The 19,724-nt window shown below is 39.2% G+C and overlaps 3 protein-coding genes and 1 non-coding gene across 4 annotated transcripts; 3 read left to right on the forward strand and 1 right to left on the reverse strand.

Moving 5' to 3' along the window:
- Positions 1-122: 122 nt before the first annotated feature.
- On the reverse strand, positions 123-1,703 carry si:ch211-167j6.3 (uncharacterized). The gene is made up of 5 exons (XM_052143253.1): positions 1,555-1,703; positions 1,332-1,420; positions 946-1,083; positions 449-588; positions 123-349 (listed from the first exon to the last, which is right to left on the reverse strand). Exons 1-5 carry the CDS (start codon positions 1,609-1,611, stop codon positions 258-260), a joined length of 516 nt encoding a protein of 171 aa, XP_051999213.1. The 5' UTR covers positions 1,612-1,703; the 3' UTR covers positions 123-257.
- Positions 1,704-2,066: 363 nt separating this feature from the next.
- On the forward strand, positions 2,067-9,521 carry LOC127655143 (hatching enzyme 1.2). Its single transcript, XM_052142785.1, has 7 exons — positions 2,067-2,136; positions 7,475-7,537; positions 7,620-7,769; positions 7,915-8,032; positions 8,944-9,122; positions 9,210-9,291; positions 9,389-9,521. Exons 1-7 carry the CDS (start codon positions 2,067-2,069, stop codon positions 9,519-9,521), a joined length of 795 nt encoding a protein of 264 aa, XP_051998745.1.
- trnak-uuu (transfer RNA lysine (anticodon UUU)) lies at positions 6,879-6,951 on the forward strand. The gene has a single exon. It is a non-coding gene; the product is annotated as a tRNA-Lys (tRNA).
- Positions 9,522-10,472: 951 nt separating the features above from the next.
- Positions 10,473-13,408, forward strand: hce2l1 (high choriolytic enzyme 2-like 1). The gene is made up of 9 exons (XM_052142788.1): positions 10,473-10,532; positions 10,633-10,663; positions 10,759-10,818; positions 11,168-11,320; positions 11,443-11,560; positions 11,864-12,042; positions 12,130-12,211; positions 13,078-13,202; positions 13,304-13,408. Exons 1-9 carry the CDS (start codon positions 10,473-10,475, stop codon positions 13,315-13,317), a joined length of 822 nt encoding a protein of 273 aa, XP_051998748.1. The 3' UTR covers positions 13,318-13,408.
- Positions 13,409-19,724: the final 6,316 nt, after the last annotated feature.

Genomic DNA, 19,724 nt, shown 5'->3' on the forward strand with positions numbered 1-19,724 from the left:
CAGGTTAATTCAAAAACTCGATTTTATATATATATATATTTTTTTTTTTTTTTTCCAAGTTTATTGCAGCTTAATTTCACAAAACATAAACAAAGATATATATATATATATATATTTCCAAGTTTATTGCAGCTTAATTTCACAAAACATAAACAAAGATGTCACTTTATTTTTTTAAATATATTGCATCATAATTTTACACAACAGAAAATTAATGTAGCTTTATTTCCACATTGTGTATTCAGAAGACATTGTGTTCACTTCCGTTCTCCTCTTTTACTCACTGGCTTTACAGTCGACTTACTCTGGCTGGGTGAGCTTGGTTTAACTGGATTGTCACACTGTGAAACTGGAATGGATACATGTCAACATATGTTATTCAGTATTTATGTTATAGTAATTGTAGCCTCCAAAACTTTGGATGATTTGAGGTTATGATATGCTGCACCTTCCTCTAGGTTTGAAGAAACATCTGCTAATTCTTTCCTCAGCTGATCTCGTCTGATCTTTAGATTATGCTCCAGCTCCAGCAGGTGGCTTTTCTCCTTCTGCAAACTTCTCAGAAGAGCTTGATTTGACTCTATGGTCCTTGGGGAAAAACATTTTTTATTTTTATTTTTAAATACCTTTTGAAAAAAAAAATGGAGGAAATTTCATTTGAAGTTGAGAGCCTGATTTAAAATGTAATTAAGAGCAAAGTCTGTATACATATTCAAAATGTAATCTAACTTCAAAAACTAACTTTCAACATTTAGCTTGCCATCTTTGAAAATGTGATGTGTTAAGCTTTGCATAAGCACTAATCTAGCTCAGGAAAACCATGCAATAAGACAACAGATTCTCTTGCTGGGATGGAACTGAATTGCCAAACTGAATCTGTCAGGCTGAAGTAGAATTACAGAAGGCTAGCAGTTACAGCATAATGGTGTTGAGGGTTGGTCATACCTTGACAAAGTTAATTCTTGTAACTGCTTGGCAAGGCTTTTCTTCTCCTCCATAACAGCATCCAGTTCAAGAAGTGAATTCCACAGGCCTTCATCCACTTGGACCATCATCATCATCCTCCGGTCCATCTCCTCTCTGCTAAAGTAATTTTTATATTAGAGCTGCCATATCTAATGGCAGAAGTGATTGTAATTGCTCTTTTGTTCACTGTAACTTTACCTTGTATGTAACTTAATTTAATTCTCTGATTTTATTTTTTTATTATTATTGAAGCTAAAAAAAAAATAAATAAATAAACTTAAATTGATCTGTTATAAGTGTATGAGGTAACCTATTATGGTGGCATACCCTAATTGTTAAATACTATGGTAAATAAGAATATTTACCATGAGTTGACATCTTTGTTCACTTGATCCAACTCGTCTTTAGTAACTTGTTGTTCAGTTTTGGCGTCCTTAAGTTGTTTGAGCAAATCCTAACACAAGCAAAACTAAACATAAAAGTCTTTCAAACACGCAAAGTGTACATACTTGCATTAGGGTAACACAAAGTTTACAGTTCTGCTGTGGATGGCACAATACTGAAACACACATTGTCCACGAGTCTCACCTGTATTTCTGGATCGTCTTCAAAGGTGATGTTTAAAGTGTTTTGCGGTGTCTCCATCGCAGTAAACCAATAAGTTGTCTCACATAAGGACAAAAACACGCTTTTTAAATGGTCTAATTATCAGAACACGTACTTGAACTTCTTTGTCGTTTTATGGCGGTTGGCAAACCAACAAAAGGTGCATTTCCGCCACCTACTGTGCAAGGCTTGAAAATGGCTGAAAAGAAAAAAGAAAAAAAAGAAACATCCTCTCACTTTCAACAGCTTTTATTTTCAGCAAACTTAACATGTGTAAATATTTGTATGAGCATAAAAAGATTAAACAACTAAGACATAGACGTAACAAGTTTCACAGACATGTGACACCTCCTCATGGACTGCACCAGATTTGCCAGTTCTTGCTGTGAGATGTTACCCCACTCTTCAACCAAGGCACTTGCAAGTTCCCGGACATTTCTGAGGGGAATAAATAGGGCCCTAGCCCTAACCCTCCAATCAAACAGATCTCAGACATGCTCAATGGGATTGAGATCAGGGCTCTTCGCAGGCCGAAAACCACATACAGATCTAGCAGTATGGCTGGTGGGTCATGTCAGGACTGTTCCACATGTGCATGTTCATTAAATGTTTATGGTTCATAGAACAATATATATATATATAGGAGGAGGCGAGAACCGGCTTGGCAATATAAATAATAGTTCAATGAAAAACTGAACCAAAAACACACAAACATAAACACACAGAGCTGCTGCATGTCATTCTCTCTCTCTCGCTCTCTCGAACCGTCATCACTGGCCACCCTTATCCCTTGCGTGCCCCCATCAGGCTGATTGGGGACCGGGTGTGCGTTGTTCCAGCCCGCCCCCACCCTCCTCCGCTCTACACTCCTCTCGGTGTTGCCTCAGGCTGGGGAGCCCCCGTCATGATGTACACCCCCCCCCCTCCTCTCTGGGGGTGGGCATGCCTCGGGTCATCCCCACCTTGCTCGACCTGGGAGGAAGCAGGAGGGTAAAAACAACAACAAAACAATATAGGCAAAGCATAAAGGCCAACACAGAGCGACAGAGGAGAGAGGGGGAAAAAAACTCACTCACCGGTTCTCTGATGCCCTGTCACATGATCCTCCACCCTCTCAGGCAGACGGCAGCCGCTCCTCCCTGGGCGGACTGGAGTCAGACCGACTCACAGCAGACAGAACGCCCCTCTGCGGCGACTAGTGTGAACTCTACTCCGCCCCTGGCAGCGGCCCTACCGCTCCAGGCAGTCGGGGAGTCGGCAGTGCTCTCGACCCTCTGCGTTTCTGGGGGACGGCAGGGCACTCCTCCTCTCCTGGCAGCGGCTCCATCGCTCCAGATGGTCGGGGAGTCCAGTCCCCACTCGCCCCGCGTTTGGTTCTGAGGGAAGTTCGGGGTTTGATTGTTGCATTAATGGGGAATGTGTTCTCTGTAATCTTGTTTTTGACACACAATCTATGTATTCTAAATATGTCAAAATGCCATAAAAAGATGGAAGGTTATTTCTTTTCTTAAGCATAAGAAATATGAAATTGTGTTTCTTCAAAAAATGCATCTCTCCCCACAGGAAGCTAAAAAATTGGGAAGATATGGAGTGGACATGTTTTCTTTAGTGCTGATTCAAGTAAGAGCAGGGGGGGGTCATTATATTGATAAATAAACATCTACAATTCAAATTTCTCAAACAGATTAAAGATAAATTAGGAAGAGTCATCATTGTTTTAGATGAAATTCAGGGGCAAAGTCTTATTTTGGCTAATATTTATGCACCTAATGCTGATGATCAGGGCTTTTTTATAGACCTTGAAGGGAGGTTGCAAGCCATTGGCACCCCTCATGATATTTTGACGTATGGAATGCTGTCTCTATGCTGGTGACTTATATGGGGAATGTTACTTGAGTGCTCTCGGGGGCAATAAGCCCTCCGGAGATGAAGATAGAAAGTTAGTTAGGCGTGGGGTGCGTGTGAGGTAGCTGAGTTAGGGCCATCGCTGTTTTGGACGAATTGCCTGTCTCTGTCCCCAGTGCGACATCTGTATTGGGAAAGGGAGTAGGGGAGGGGGGTTGCGTCCTATGGGTGTGCAGTGATTATAGCGTTGTGGTAAATTGGGTAAATCGTGAATGGGACTTGAATTGAATGGGACTAGAGTTCACTTGTGCGAAAAAATATTTGGATTCTGAGATAAACTTGGAAGAGATTGACAAGCTAATTAAGGACCTGCCTACAGGCAAGACTCTGGGGCCAGATGGCTTTGCTGCCAAGTTTTTTAGATCTTAAGCTAGCTCCACTTTTGTTAGAAGTTTTACAGAATCATTAAAGAATGGGAAGCTTCCACCAACCATGACACAAGCCCGGATCTGTCTGATTATTAATTAAGACAAAGATCCAAACGAGTGTAAAGGCCGTGACACACCAAACCGATGTCAAAGAACTAGTGCCGACTAAAGCAGACTAAGCGGTCGGTTCACGTCGTGTCAGGGTCAAAAAGTTGTTCTTGAACACTCCGCAAATACAACTCCCAGCAGCCAACTAGCAAGTTTGATCTGCGCCTTCGTGAGAGGAAATTACTTTCCATACGAGCAGGTGGCAGTAGTCTGTATTCGTTACTCAAAACGGGAAACCGGAAGAGCTAGTGACTGCGGGGATTCAAAACATAAAGAAAGCAGCACTTGCTTTACTTTTGAATAAGTAAAGTTATGATATAACTTATACATATAGATCAGGTGGGGATTATTCAGGGCCGCAGCTCGTCTGATAATATTAGACGTTTCATCAATATCATGTGGTCAGTGGTGAATGATCAGACACCGGTCGCTGCCATATCACTTGATGCCAAAAAGGCATTTTTTGGAAATATATGTGTTTGGGAATACTTTTATTGGATGGATTAAGTTACTTTATAGACACCCGGTAGCGGCGGTACAAACAAATGGATTAATTTCAGATTATTTTACTCTGGATAACCCGACAGGGTATTCTGTCTTGCCCTGGAAACATTAGCCGCAACGATAAGAAAGGAGGATTATTTTCCAGGGGTGATTGCGGGAGGTATGGTGCATAAGCTTTTGCTCTACACAGATTATATTTTATTATTCGTCTCCGCCTCCAAATAATTATTCATTCCTTTTCTAATTTCTCAGGATACAGAGTCAATTGGTCTAAATCTGAATCTTTGACTCGTACTGTCCAGTAATGGCTTTTCAGCCAGGCGACTTCCAGTGGCCCAAACAGGGCATTAAGTATTTGGGCATTTTATTCCCAGCACATTTGTCTGATTTAGTTAGAGTTAATGCTGACCCCTTAATAAAAAGGTTTTTGAGTGACGTGGACTGGTGGGCTTCATTACATTCATCTATGATTGAGAAGGTTAATGTTATTAAAATTAATTGTATTCCAAAATTCAACTACCTGCTACAATCTCTCCCTGTAGATGTCCCCCTCTCTTATTTCAAGCAATTTGATTGCATAGCAAAGTCCTTCATTTGGAATGCAAGCGTCCCAGATTACATTTCAATAAGTTACATAGGCCGATTGACAAAGGTGGGTTAAGCCTACCCAAGATTTTGTTTTATTATCATGCATTCGGTCTCAGACATTTGGCTCATTGGTCGCTTCCACCTGAGAGAGCCCCTCCCTAGTTTTGTATTGAACAGGAACTTCTTGCCCCTATTTCACCATTGCAAAGCCTTTCTATCAAACTAATCGAAGTTAACTTTTAAGACAAAAGTGTCAAGAGTATTTCATTCTGACATTTATTTAAATGTTTCCTCGAGCATATGGCAGAACCCAAAACTATGTATTAATAAGTCCCCTCACTGCTGGTCAGAGTGGATTGTGAGGGAGGTTAGTACACTCTGTACCATATATGAGAGTGGAGTATTAAGAACTTTTGAAGATTTGGAAAATACCAGATCTCAGTTATATAGGTATTTACAGCTGTGCCACCTGTTCTGTACTATTTTTGGGAGTAGCATACACCCACCTAAAGCGGCACATACTCTGAGAATGGTAATTACTGCTTTCAAAAAGGTCATGAGGCATCAGTGTATTACTCCATGCTAATTCATAGTCTGGGGATAAAGATTTAACTTATATCAAGAGATTATGTGAGAAAGATTTAAACTTGGTATTGGAGGAGGGAGTGTGGGCTAGGATTCTAAAAAACAATTTGTTTGATCTTGAAGGAAGTTTTCTTTTTAGAGAAACATATCACCTGTGTCTTTGACACAGACATATGGGAGACCATAACCTAGCCCATTTTTCCACCTCATCAACTGCTCTTTGCAATTTTCCCACTACATGATTTACATTCCGTCCCTTCTTCCATATAGCCCCATCATCAGCATATAATGTGACAGACACAGGGAACAGGACAGGCTCATCAATGGCCTTAGGGAACTGGACAGACTTGTCGACAGCCACATGGAACTGGACAGGCTCATCAACAGTCTCAAGGAACTGGACAGACTTATCAAAAAATGCATGGTTGTTTACAAGAATTCAACAAACAATTATGATCTACATAACATAGACTGTGCGCACTTCACAGATTCTTTGACACAAATTAGATTTATGCAAGCAAGTTATCAGATCAGCCTGAAATATACAATGTCACATGAAATATACAACATGACAAGAAATATAAAATATGCATTGTGAAAGAGAAACATGTTAATTGTTAAATAAACATTACAGCCTAGATCAGTGGTTGGACAAGACAACACTGCCTTATGGCCTTGGAAATCTGCAACTTTATCTTCATCTTTATGCTAGCTGTATTTTCTTTTTTTTTCCTTCTTTTTTATTGACTATGTCTGATTATTGGAGGAAACTTGTACTGTATATTGAAATGTATCATTATATGGGGGCCTGGTAGCGAGTATTGACACTGAATACCACCCCTGGAGTTGCGAGTTCGAATTCCGTGTGTGCTGAGCGACTCCAGCCAGGTCTCCTAAGCAACCAAATTGGCCTGGGTTGTTAGGCATAGACATACTTATGTCTATGTTGTTAGGTAGGTTAGAGTCACATGCGGTAACCTCCTCGTGGTCGTGATTAGGGGTTCTCACTCTAAATGGGGCGCGTGGTAAATTGTGCATGGATTGCGGAGAATAGCATGAGCCTCCAGAAATATTTCTATACAATTCAAACTCAGAAAATAATCTGAATCAGTATATAACATATAACGCTATATGAAGAACATACAAACTTGGACAGTAAGTATAACATTAATATAAAAATATAAGACAACTTGGGTTCAAATAAGATTAAATATTGGAAATATTCAGCTGGCACTCTCCTTAACAGAAGCCCGGATAGCTCAGTCGGTAGAGCATCAGACTTTTAATCTGAGGGTCCAGGGTTCAAGTCCCTGTTCGGGCGGTTGTCTTTTGTGCAGATTACAACTACAGTGTTAATTATGAAACAAGAACAGTAGGTAGATATGTGAAAAAGCATGTGGAAATAATAAACGTGACAACAAACAGAAATAATTGGTTGGCCATTAGAGCAGACATGATGTAAGAGGAGGCTGGTAAAGAGCATTTAAAAGGCAGACAGCTTTAACAAGACAGTAAACCTATGTGCAGTCATGCAGTACTCACTGGCTATTATCACTCTCTTTTCCTTAGCAGGGCCATGTTTTTCCTTTCCTGTTCAGGTAATATTACCATGTCACTTTGCATACGAGTTGTCTTTACTTTGTTGTATTAACCAAATTGTATATTTTTGGTCTTTGACTTGTAGAAATCCTATAGTTCATCTTTTGATGCAAGGAGAAGCTACCCAGGTAAGGTGTATTATATTAATTAAACTGTAATTCAATAATTAAACATCAAATGAATCATATTTTATGTAAAAGATAAATAAATACATACAAATATAAAACTTTAATCTCTTTTCCCAGCTCACCTTGAGGAAAATAATAAATCTGCCATGGACAAGATCATTGATGTAAATGACTATCAAGGTGAGGATGCATGCCTAATGTCGGCTGTTCAGATCTGTGAAAGTTTCTGTTCTGTTTGAACACCAGTACTCTCCTGTTGTAGGTGTTTTTTCTGTGGATGGCACTAGTCTCAGAGAGGGAGATATAGCTGTGTCCGGTCGGAGTCAGAGGAGCTGTTTTGCCAGGAGCTGTCTGTGGAGCAAGTCTGTGGATGGACATGTGTACATTGCATACATACTCTCTCCTGAGTACAGTAAGTACGAAAAGCAGACATTGTATCTGTTTTGTTTTCATACAAATTCTCAGGCAAGAGCTTTGTATTGACTAATGTGGAACTGATCCCTCCAAGTTCATTGTAAGAAATCTTGTTATTTTGTTTCAATTATTCCTCTGCACAGGTGATGTAGACAGGATGGGTGTTAAGAGAGGGATGGAGCTCATTGAACGTGACACTTGTGTGCGCTTCGTGCCCAGAACACACCAAAGGGACTACCTGGATATCCAGCCCAAATCAGGGTATAAAAACAATGTTTCTTTCCTGACTGTACTGTACTGCCCTACAGTGGCTACACATAGTAACTACCCTACCACTGAAACTGATTAAAATGGCTTCAGTGTTTTGATTATCCATCCAATTAGATAAAAACAAATTCTCTCAGTCTGAGAACATGTTTGAGCCAAACCCATCTGTGACAGGACAGATCATATTCTAAGAGACCAGATTTGTATGTGTTTTTACTGCGGTTTGCCTTTACATGGCAGTATAGCATTTTCAATGACCAGAATACTTTTTTGCATTGTCAGAAATGAACCTTTCCGTTAAAAGTTGTTTAAATTGTCATTTTAGCGTTTTAGGGTTTGTTCACATTGCACCATCGTGGCAACTAAGTTGTTATATTGGCTGTAACTTTACACAGAAAATTAAAGTGATTTAATCACACTAAAATCATGTTAACACACATATTGTTTGCATCTTCTAGCTATACTTTTGAAATTGTGAGTATTTTAACATTTATGGATTGGCCCCATTCACTTCCATTGTAAGTGTACTGTAGTCCACTGTATCCCAAAGTTTAGCTTTTTTAAAGAAAATGAGGGACGAGTCGAAATTATTTTTTGTGGTAATCAACATTATGACACAAATGCTGTAGATTGAGCTCAACTTGTATTGAACCCAGAATATTCCTTTAATGAGGGCATGTTATTTACTAACCAAAATTAAAATACACTTTCTTATCCATTTATGTCAAATATTTCAATTGAATCAATTCATTAACATTCTCAATCTAAACTGATGAAAATCATGTTACAGATAAAAATCGGAGGATGACTTTACATTTTTGGGGCATTTCTGTCCCAAGCTCTCCTTAATGATCTGTCTCCGTTTGTAAATTGTAAATATTATGGATGTGATGATTGATTTATAGGTGTTGGTCATATCTGGGGGCACGTGGTGGTAGACAAACTCTTTCTCTACAGACACCCGACTGTACCGGGTCAGGGGTCACCTCCCATCAGCTAATGCATGCCCTGGGCTTTGTGCATGAGCAATCACGAGCCGACCGGGACAAGTATGTCACAGTCATGTGGTCAAATGTATGGAAAGGTAAAGTAGCAATGTAACATTCCTATATTCTCATATTCTTTTTCTAATTGTATTGGTATTCACTGATTATTCTTTTCGTAAATATAGACAGGGCGAGAAATTTTGAAAAGTTCAGAACAAACAACTTGGACACCCCTTATGACTACAGCTCTATCATGCACTTTGGAAGGTACGGAGATATTTTTGATAACGTACATTAGAAAATATTCGGAACTTTAGGTACAAAAGTAACTGCAGTTATATTATTACATTCTTTGTCATCTCAGGTATGCCTACACTGAAGATGGTGGTCCGACCATTGTACCGAAACGGACATGGAATGTGAAGATTGGTCAGAGATTTGGGCCCAGTGACTTGGACATAATGAAGATCAATAAACTGTATGAATGTGATGTGTAATTAAAGCCACTGACAACTAATGATCAATCACAAAGATATTTAATTCATTAGATCCTTTTTTTATTATTAAAATTTATTTTTTGTTATTTTAAAAATTTAATTGATATACAATTGAAAATATAAGTAATCAATATATATATAATATTCTTTTCTAACCTGCTGTTTAATTTATTATTTCTATATGTTTCTTATTCTGACATTTTGACACCATATTGCCTTACATATAGGCTACTATACCTTGTATTAATAAAATGTGTCCATGAATATATTTTTCTCACCATCTCATTTTTTAAGTTGAAATTTGTTGTAAAAGTCATTATAACAGATGAAAATATCTCTCAGTGATTCTGCAATCACATTAGACACGTTGTTGACAATCCAGTCTAGTGAATGTTATAAGTGTTGCCTTCAAAATTAGCTGATCTCAGACCCAATAAATAAGTATCAACACTAAGAATTACACACTGGAGTCAAAAGCTGTTGTTGCCTATAATACAAAAATTGTACGTTCAAGAAAGTATGGAGTTAACCTGTTATATTTATTTGCACCGTGTGTTCATATGTTGTGAGCACAGCACAAATAATTATTAAATTGTTGTTTGCAGATTAGGATGAATTGAAGTGTGTGACTACACAACATGTACATGTTCTGCATACTCAGGACAAATAACACAAGAATCAGCAAACTACCACAGCAATGATCAATCTTTGAAAATGCTGAAGTGTGAATTCAGAACTAACTATAAGAGAGGAATGCTTTCTGACCTGCCAAGCCCTTCATTAGTGAAAAACACTAATATCAAATAATGATATAGGAAGTCACACTAACCCTACATCTTCGACCCAGCGTAAAGATGGGTTGTACTCTGAGTGTATATATTGTAGTAAGAGCCCTAACATTGCTAGTTCACATGCAAAACCTGGTTACATCTAGAACAACAGAACTCCAAGATGCTCTGTGTGGGTATTTTTGTAGGATTGGTGTTAGACTCCTGGTCTTTACCTGTTCAGGTAAGAATGAATAAATACTAGTGCAGTTATGGTGCCTGATTTCCAGTGGATACACTAAAAATACATTTTCTTGCATTAGAACTCTTCATTGATTCATCAGACAAAGCTGAGGTCAAAGAGAGGATATTTAGGTAAATAACTCAGAGTTTTGGATTTTTTATGGTATGCAGTCTAGTTTGTTGCAAATGAGTTGATGTAAATGTACCATTCCTAATGTTCTCAACAGAGCAATATATGGAGCCAGAGGAGATGAATGCAATGGACAAGATTCTCAGAGCAAATGAAAGTATGTGTATGACAGATATATACAGATAATTTAACCTTAAAGGAACATTTCACCCAAAATGAAGGGTTTTTGTTCTATAACTCTATGATTTTCTTTCTTCAGTGGAACCAAAAAAAAAGAGATGTTAGCCAGAATGTTTGCCTCAGTCCAATTTCGCTTTCATTGCCTCTTTTTTTTCATACAATGAAAGTGAATGGAGCCTGAGATTGTCAGTCCCGTTCATTCTGCCAAACATCTCCTTTTGTGTAATACGAAAGGTATTACCTTTCATATTAAGGTGGAGTAAATGTTGAAATTTTTGGGTGAACTACCCCTTGAAGCATGAAACGTGTTATTTGTCCTCCACCAGTGTCAGGATTTTACACAAGGTTTGCATTCAGGGAGGGTGACATAGTGAGTTCAGGAGCACGCAGTGCCATCACCTGTTCAGGAGATTCTTGCCTCTGGCCAAAATCTGTTGATGGTTTTGTGTATGTACCGTACATCCTCTCCCAACAATATGGTGAGTAATAACTCCAGAAATCTTTATCAATGCAATTATCTGTCAAACTTAAAAATCAAGGTATTTGTTTATCTTTGGTATCATCATAACATTATCTATCTGGTTTGAATTACACATCACAGATGATATGGACAGAATCACGATAGAAACAGGAATGTTGGACATTTCTTCGAGCACATGTGTGAAGTTTGTGCCTCGCACACATCAAGCAAACTTCCTTAATATCCAGTCTAGATCTGGGTGAGTCTATTCCATTCATGTAATTCGACACAATCCAATCATGTTGCATTGTTTGAAGTGATTATGACTGTCTGAAATTAGATTAATTGCCATAGCGATAGTCATCATTTGCACACCTTCGTGTTGTTCAAGAACACTCTACTTACTTTCTTTCGTGGAACACAAAAGAGGATGTTAGGCTGAATAATAGGAATTAACAGCCTCAGTTATGATACATTTTCATTTTTTGGACTTACATTAGGTGTAACATCTCTAGTTTTCCAAGCATTTGAAATAAAAAAAATTTTTTTGCTGTCCACTCAGTTGCTGGTCATATCTGGGTATGATAGGAGGGAGTCAGATTGTGTCTTTGCAGTCTCCTGGCTGTATGTGGTCAGGGGTGGCATCTCATGAGTTAATGCACGCTCTGGGATTTTTACACGAGCAGTCTCGCTCTGACCGGGATCACTACGTCACCATTCTGTGGGACAACATCATACAGAGTACGTTTTTGAAACCAGCAAAACATTTATTTGAACCAGTGTCTTCAGTAAGACAATGTATATTTCAAATTTCCATTTTTCACATAGGTCAAAGACACAACTTTAAGAAGTATGAGACAAACAACCTCAATACTGCATATGACTACAGCTCTGTGATGCACTATGGGAAGTGAGTATTGCAAATATACCATTTACATGTGCTTATTAAGAGATTTATGAGTTCAGGCAAAATACAGTCTATCATTTCTTAAGAGGATAGTTCACCCAAAAATGAAAATTCTTTCATCATTTAATCACCTTCATGCCATCCCAGATGTGTGACTTTTTGTCTTCTGCTGAACATTTTTAGAAGAATTTCTCAGCTCTTTAGCTACATACAATGCAAGTGAATGGTGACTAAAACTCAAAAAAGGATATAAAGTCAGCATAAACATAACACATCATCAGACTCCAGTGGGTTGATCAAGGTCTTCTGAAGCAATCCAGTTGGTTTTGGGTGAGAACAGACCAAAATGTCACTTATTACACTTTCTGCAGTGCCATCTAGTGCTCTGCACATGCGTCAAACGCTACAAAGTGTAATCAAGCTTGAAATCATAATCCTGCCTAGAGACTGCAATGACAAGATGTACAGTGAAAAAGAAGTTACATTTTGGTCTGTTCTCACCAGAAACCAACTGGATCACTTCAGAAGACATTGATTAATCCATTGGAGTCTGGTTGATTATTTTTATGATTGCTTTGTCTGCTTTTGGGGGTTCTGGTCACCATTCATTTGCATTGCAAGGAGCTAAAGACATAAGATATTCTTCTCTCTTCTAAAATGTTTGTTTGTGTTCAGCAGAAGAAAGAAAGTCAGACATATCTGGGATGGCATGATGGTGAGTATAGGATGAGAGAATGTTCATTTACGGGTGAATTATCCCTTTAAAAGTCATGCTTTAACCTCCAGAATTTAGACTCAGGTAAGTCTGTGTTGTTAAGCAATAGCAATAGCATGTTACTCTTTTGAATGAAATACTGAAATGCACACAGGTATGCCTTCTCAGAGGATGGAGACCCCACCATTATCCCTAAACCAGACCCTTACATACCTATTGGCCAGCGAGACGGACCAAGTTCTGTGGACATTCATAAAATAAACATCTTGTATGACTGTGGTAGGTATTAATTCTATTTTAAAAACTTTAACTTAAAAGTCTGCAAAGCTATATTTCCTGTCTGTTTGACTAATAGTGTTACTCTTTTCTATGTCCTCTAGGTGGCTTGGTGTGACATAATTTGTGATAATTACATTGGATGGAACAATCCTAGTTCTGCACAATCTGGACAATCATCACCTGAGATTTGTAATCTTTCCTTCTCAATTTATGTTATGATGTGTTGAGAAGTTGTTGAATTTTCTTACATGTGACTGCTAAATTTGCTAAACTTAGACAAGTGATGTTACAATATTTTGTAAGCCTGGATCCCCCACCCCCTCAGTGACCTAATCAACAATGCAGTAAAAGATAACAAAAGGCACTTTCACATTATCTTTACCCATATGGTGAACATGATAACAATAAAACATTAGAAACCACTCATGCTTGAGTCATGTGTCACAGAATTCATAATTAATTTAAACACACATCTGTAACTACCTTGGGCCGATGGCCAGATGATTTTCATAGCAGATCCATCAAGTGTATCTCAGCCTCTAGTGCGTGCTCTTGCGTTGAAAACTAATTCTGGTGGACAGCCTTGATCTTCCCCTCCTCCGTCTCTTTCTGCAAATTTTTGCAGTTACTCTTTGCTTTTCACTGTCCAGTGTGAGTAAAGTTTGCAGGAAGGTGAAGGAAAGGTAGAGTGATAGATATGTGAGGAAAACATAACATTACCAGAGAATCAACATGCCATCCGAAAAAGAGGAACCATTCCACCAGATGCAAGGATTTTATCCGCCTGTCAGATTTTGTATATTTGTAGGAACAGACATATGATGTAGAGGATAGAATATCACTATAGCACAAATTTTGTTCTAACCACGAGTGTCATGACATTCTTATCCTGTGTTATGACTCTATCACTGCTATGTTGCCCCAATCAAACTAATGTGATATCAGGTAAAATAGTAGATGGCCCACACTTGGATGAAGGAAATGAAGGATTCAATGAATGTATGAATGAATGAGATTACATAAATGTTGTTCATTTGTTTAATTTTAACAAGAAAAAAAATACTATTTGAAAGAAGAAATAATCTTTTATAAAACTTAACTGATAAGGGCCCTTGGATTCATACTTTTAATTGTGTGCCCAGAATTGTTCAATATTATTATTCATATTTAATATCTAGTAAATTAATAAAATCCAGAAAACAAATAAGCAAACAAACAACAAAATAAATGTGTATTTGTTTGTTTCTACTTTACTTGTCTCTTAAAGGAATGCAACCCCAATTCCAAAAAAGTTGGTAGAGGATGAAAAATGCTAATAAAAAGTTCCCAAAGATAAATTCGAGGATTTTAGGCATTTCACCCTCTACAGTGCACAATATATTTAAAAGAATCTGGTAAAATCTCGCCATTGCATCCACAGATGCAAGTTAAGACTTGACTATGCAAAGCAGAAGCCCTACATCAACACTGTTCAGAAGCGCTGCAGACTTCTCTGGGCTCAGCCTCTCATCTTAGATGAAAAGTAGAACAGTGGAACAGTGATTTTTGGACTGAAAAATCCACAGTTCAAAAAGTTTTTGAAAAACACAGCCATTGTGTTATCCGGGCCAAAGAGGAAAGGACCATCCAAGCTGTTATTAGCGTCAGGCCCAAAAGCCAGTGCCTGTATGGGCCAGAGGTGTGTCAGTGCCCATGGCATGAGCAGCTCGCACATCTGTGAGAACACCATGAATGTAGAAGGATATGTACAAATTTTGGAACAACATATACTGCCATCCAGCACTGTCTTTTCCAGGCACGTCCCTGCATTTTCCAGCAGGACAACTTCAAACCACATACTTCCTGGATTACAAGTGCATGGCTGTGTAAGCAGAGAGTGTGAGTGCTAGATTGGCCTGCCCGCAGTCCTGACCTGTCTCCAATTGAGAATGTGTGGCGCATTATGAAGCACATCATACAGCAACTAAGACCCATACAATTGTGCAGCTAAAGATCTACATAATGGATGAATGGGGTAAAATTTTACTTTCTGAATTAACAAACTTGTGTCTTTAGTGCCCATGTTTTATAAGTGTTATTAGAAGAAATAGTGATGTTTCTCAGTGGTAAACACTCGACTGTCCCAACTTTTTTGGAGCGTGTTGCAATAATCGGATTTGAAATTACTGTACATTTAAAAAAAACAATGAAAATCACAAGGTAAAACATCATGTGCTGTTTAGTTTTAGAGTTTTCTATATAGCAAAGGGTGAATATAATTTACAAATTACACATTTTTTTATTTTATTAGCATTTTTCATATTGTCCCAACTTTTTGGGAATTGGGGCTGTAGTTCACCCAAAAATTAAAATGATCTCATCATTTACCCTCATACCATCCCAGATGTGAATGACTTTCTTTCTTCTGCTGAACACAAAGATTTTTAGAAAAATATCCCGGCTCTGTAGGTCCATACAATGCAAGTGAATGGGGTCCAACATTTTCAAGGTCCAAAAGCACCTAAAGGCAGCTTAAAAGTAATCCATATGACTAAAGTGTTTTAATCAATGTCTTCTGAAGCAATTTAATCGGATTTGGGTGAGAACGGACACTTTTTGCATTGTACATCTTGACAGCAGTCTCCAGGTATGATCATGATTTCAAGCTTGATTACACTTCCTAGCTCTTGATCCATGCGCAAAGCGCTAGATGGCGATAGGTAGTGTAATCAATCTTTAATTCATGATCGCCAAGGAGGCATTTTGGTCTGTTCTCACCCAAAACCGATTGGATCGCTTTAGAAGATATGGATTAAACCAGAGATCTTCTATACTGAGATAGCAACCTCTGCGCTTTTACCATAGGAGAGAGCATAACGGTAAATACGCCTGTCCATAGGCTCTTCTTAATGGTTAATAAAACATAAGTGATTGTAATATAAATATATGTATATTTTTTTCAATTCAGAAGAACCACAGATTACTTACAATGAGCTCCAGAGCTACAAGAAGGTGTTTGGTTGGAATCAAACTGACTGTCTAGTGAATAGTCCATTGGCTTCTCCACCTGGTCCAATGTGGCTCCTGTATTAGCAGTGACTACTGAATCTGCATATTCCCACACGGAACCCGTCTCAGCTTCTCCACAATCAGTAGTCACTCTAGTATAGCTGTGTTCATCCATAATCTCAGAACCGATGGTGATCCTGGGACTATACTGGGAGGTATAACGATGTTCAGCTGAGGTCTGGTCTGTGTCGATAATGACCTAGGGGCTCTCCTGGGAGGAATATGTGCTGAACTGCAGCAGGAAGGTGTCAAGTCTTGCTCACATTTGGTCTTCTCTGAGTTGTTAAAAATCAATCTAATAGCCACAGCCTGGTATTCCCACTCAAACTGGACAGAGTCTGGGCTGTCACGGTTACCACCACGAGCTGAAAATACACACACACACCACCATACTAAATAGTTACAATAAACAGTTAAAATAAAATACCATGCAATGAAAGGTACTGAAATACTATACTTATTTTACAGTACATACCCTTAATGGTTGAGTAGGCATTCTCAAGGCAGTCTTGTTCAAACTATTGGTCAAAAGGTAGGACACCTGGTGACGTTCGGAGATCACACCATATCATTTTCAAGCACACGATGTTGTGCTGCCACCCCTCTACACATGGGATTTGCTTGGTTCCATGGCCAGCACTGACAAGCTTCAGGCGGGGGAGCCACTCCATACCCTTTTCCAAGAAGGGGAAATGCGCAGATGGATCTGAGAGAGCAGACTTCAGTTTGTGGGAATCATTGAGCTACTTGGAGTTGAAGAAGTTGAAGATGCCATCAAATATTTCACAGAGTTTGGCAGCTGCCATGTAGTTCCTCTGTGCTTGACCTGTGAGCTGCTTTACCTGTGCCAAGGTCTTTATCACCACAGCAACTGAGTGGTTCAGGACCTGAGTAGTAAACCTGACTCTCATGGAAGCAAACGGGGGGATACACATGTTTCTTAGTAAGACGGCAACACAAGTGGATGTCCTGTTTGCTGTCATATGTATACAGATCCTCTAGAATGGTCCAGAAGATCTGATTGCCATCCAGTGAGAACCCCTGTTCCCGCCAGTTGTTGCGTATATTCTTGATCAGACGTGGTAGATCCCACAGGCAGAACACACTGATTGGTATGGTTTTTCCTTTGTTACACCAAGACAAGCGAGAATTGAACGATTACGAGCACCTTGGTCACAGATGAAGACTAAGCACTCCATTCCAGCCTTCCTTAGTTCACGAATTGCCTCTATTAGCAATGAATGAAACCGGGTATTTGGTATGGGCTCACTGGCGAAGCAAGTTTCCACTTCCGAAACAGCCCTCTTACCATAAATGCAGAGGGATAGCTGGCAACATATGGAGTACGCTGACCTTTACCAAAATCCTCAAAACCTTCTATCCATTTACATTTGGCAGACGCTTTTATCCAAAGCAACTTACAGTGCACTTATTACAGGGACAATCCCCCCAGAGCAACCTGGAGTTAAGGGCCTTGCTCAAGGGCCCAACAGTGGCATCTTGGTGGTGCTGGAGCTTGAACCCCCAACCTTCTGGTCAGTAACCCTGAGCCTCAACCACTGAGCCACCACTGCCCCTATCCTGCAGACTCATTATAGTGGACTGCCTGTTTGAGAGACATTTCATCAGTGATGATGGTACAAACCTTATCCATGGTCTTTGTGGTCTCCATAGCTTTCTTCATGGTGGCAAGAATACTTTGGTTAAAACCAGGTTTCAAATCAATGGATTCATAAGCTTCTGCAGGGTGTGGACAGATGGCATAGAAAACACTTTGAACAGTAGCCTGTAACACTTTGGACTGGCATGTAGCAGAGACAAGAAGAAAGCTTTGTCCTGAGTGGTCCACCGGAAACCAAGAGCCTTGCATTGAGACATGCGTATCTGTGTACTCAAAAAAGCATAGGCTTTTGGTGGTGAGTTTCTTCAACTGCTTCATCACAGACTTCTTATTAACGCCAACTGCCTTGCTGGTCTTCTTTAGCAGGTTCTGTTTCTTCACTTTTGTCTTCAGCTTGCACACCTGTGACTTCAGACTGTGATCTTCATCTTCAGGGCACATTCCTTGGCAGACGCTTCAAGGGTTGTTGGCAATGACTTTGGTGGCAACAGTGGCTTCGGTGGCATCGAAGGTCCTGCTACAGCAGCATCGGGTGTTGTGATGTCTATCTCTGAAACACTGTCTGCAGTGGATGAGGCTGCATTTGTTGGGTGAACAATATGCTTCTATAATCTACTTGCCTGTAAAAAAAAACACACACATTTGGAAAAATATTAACTAAAATCGCTTTACAGCAATACAACAAGTTATTAATATCAATTAACAGACAATAAGACTCACTCCTAAATGGATAATGCGGCAGTAGGCGCTACCTATCCCTGTATTTATACAATGAAACTCTTACATACTTAACTCCTGACGTTTCTTTGTCGGCTTTCTCCTTAACTCCAAGTCCAGTGGGGGTGGTGGGTTAGGGGCATTAACCCTTGTGGGCACTGCCTCCCAATTCAATCCAGCATGGTTACAAGAATATAAAAAATATAAACTGATACCCTTTATTGTCAGATTTTTTTCTAAAAGCATTTTCTATTTGATTGTGATATTTTTTCAGTATATATACACATTAGATGGTCTCTTGAACTGGCTAGGGTGAACATGTGCACTGCACAGCCTGTAGCTCTGATGGAGCTGCTGAGAGTTTATCCCCATCAAAGATGGATTCCCAAGATTCTGCACCCACCTTGCACACCTGTAAATTCATTAAATAATTTAACTTCTAGGCTATATTACAATTTCGATATTACAACTAACAGTAACAACTGTGAAGAAAAAAACACGGCTACATTCAATCTAAAGCAGGAGGGGAAGTTTAGGCTAGACTATGTAGTCTCAAAAAAAATGTAAGACATATTTTGTACGTTTGGATTGGGTATTTAAAATTATCATTCTTTACCACCTTATAACAAAGTGGTGTCCTCCCACCATAGCTTGCAGACAATAATAGATTATCAATTAATTGAATTCAGCCACTGTATTTTATTTAATAACCACATTCTTACTTAAGAGGCATATCCATATAAATCGAAATGCTTTCTACACTTTTGTGAATAATTACGTCAGGGTCTTTAGGGAAACGGTGAAAGGCAAGACTATGTTCACTATCGAACTGATAGTTGTCGCAGTTAATTGATGAACATAACTTTCTATTGTTTTTCCACTTAGACTCCGCTTTCGAGCTCATGGTGCCGGTACAAGGTTGTGTAAAACTGTTGTCCCACAATCCAAACTGGCCATCTAGCGGCGGTTGTCAAAAAAGCATACGTTATATCCAGCTGCAGACCCGCAGCACCACCAGTTTCAGAACCCCAGTTTCAGAACTCCAGCGCCAGAACCTGAAGTGAGGGGCGGAGTTATTGACAATGAGACAAGCATGGCTGAGAGGTGAGTTGTGTAACGTTGTCTAACGTTTTTGA

Source organism: Xyrauchen texanus, chromosome 14 (assembly GCF_025860055.1).
Source record: "Xyrauchen texanus isolate HMW12.3.18 chromosome 14, RBS_HiC_50CHRs, whole genome shotgun sequence".
Classification (NCBI taxonomy): Eukaryota; Metazoa; Chordata; class Actinopteri; order Cypriniformes; family Catostomidae; genus Xyrauchen; species Xyrauchen texanus.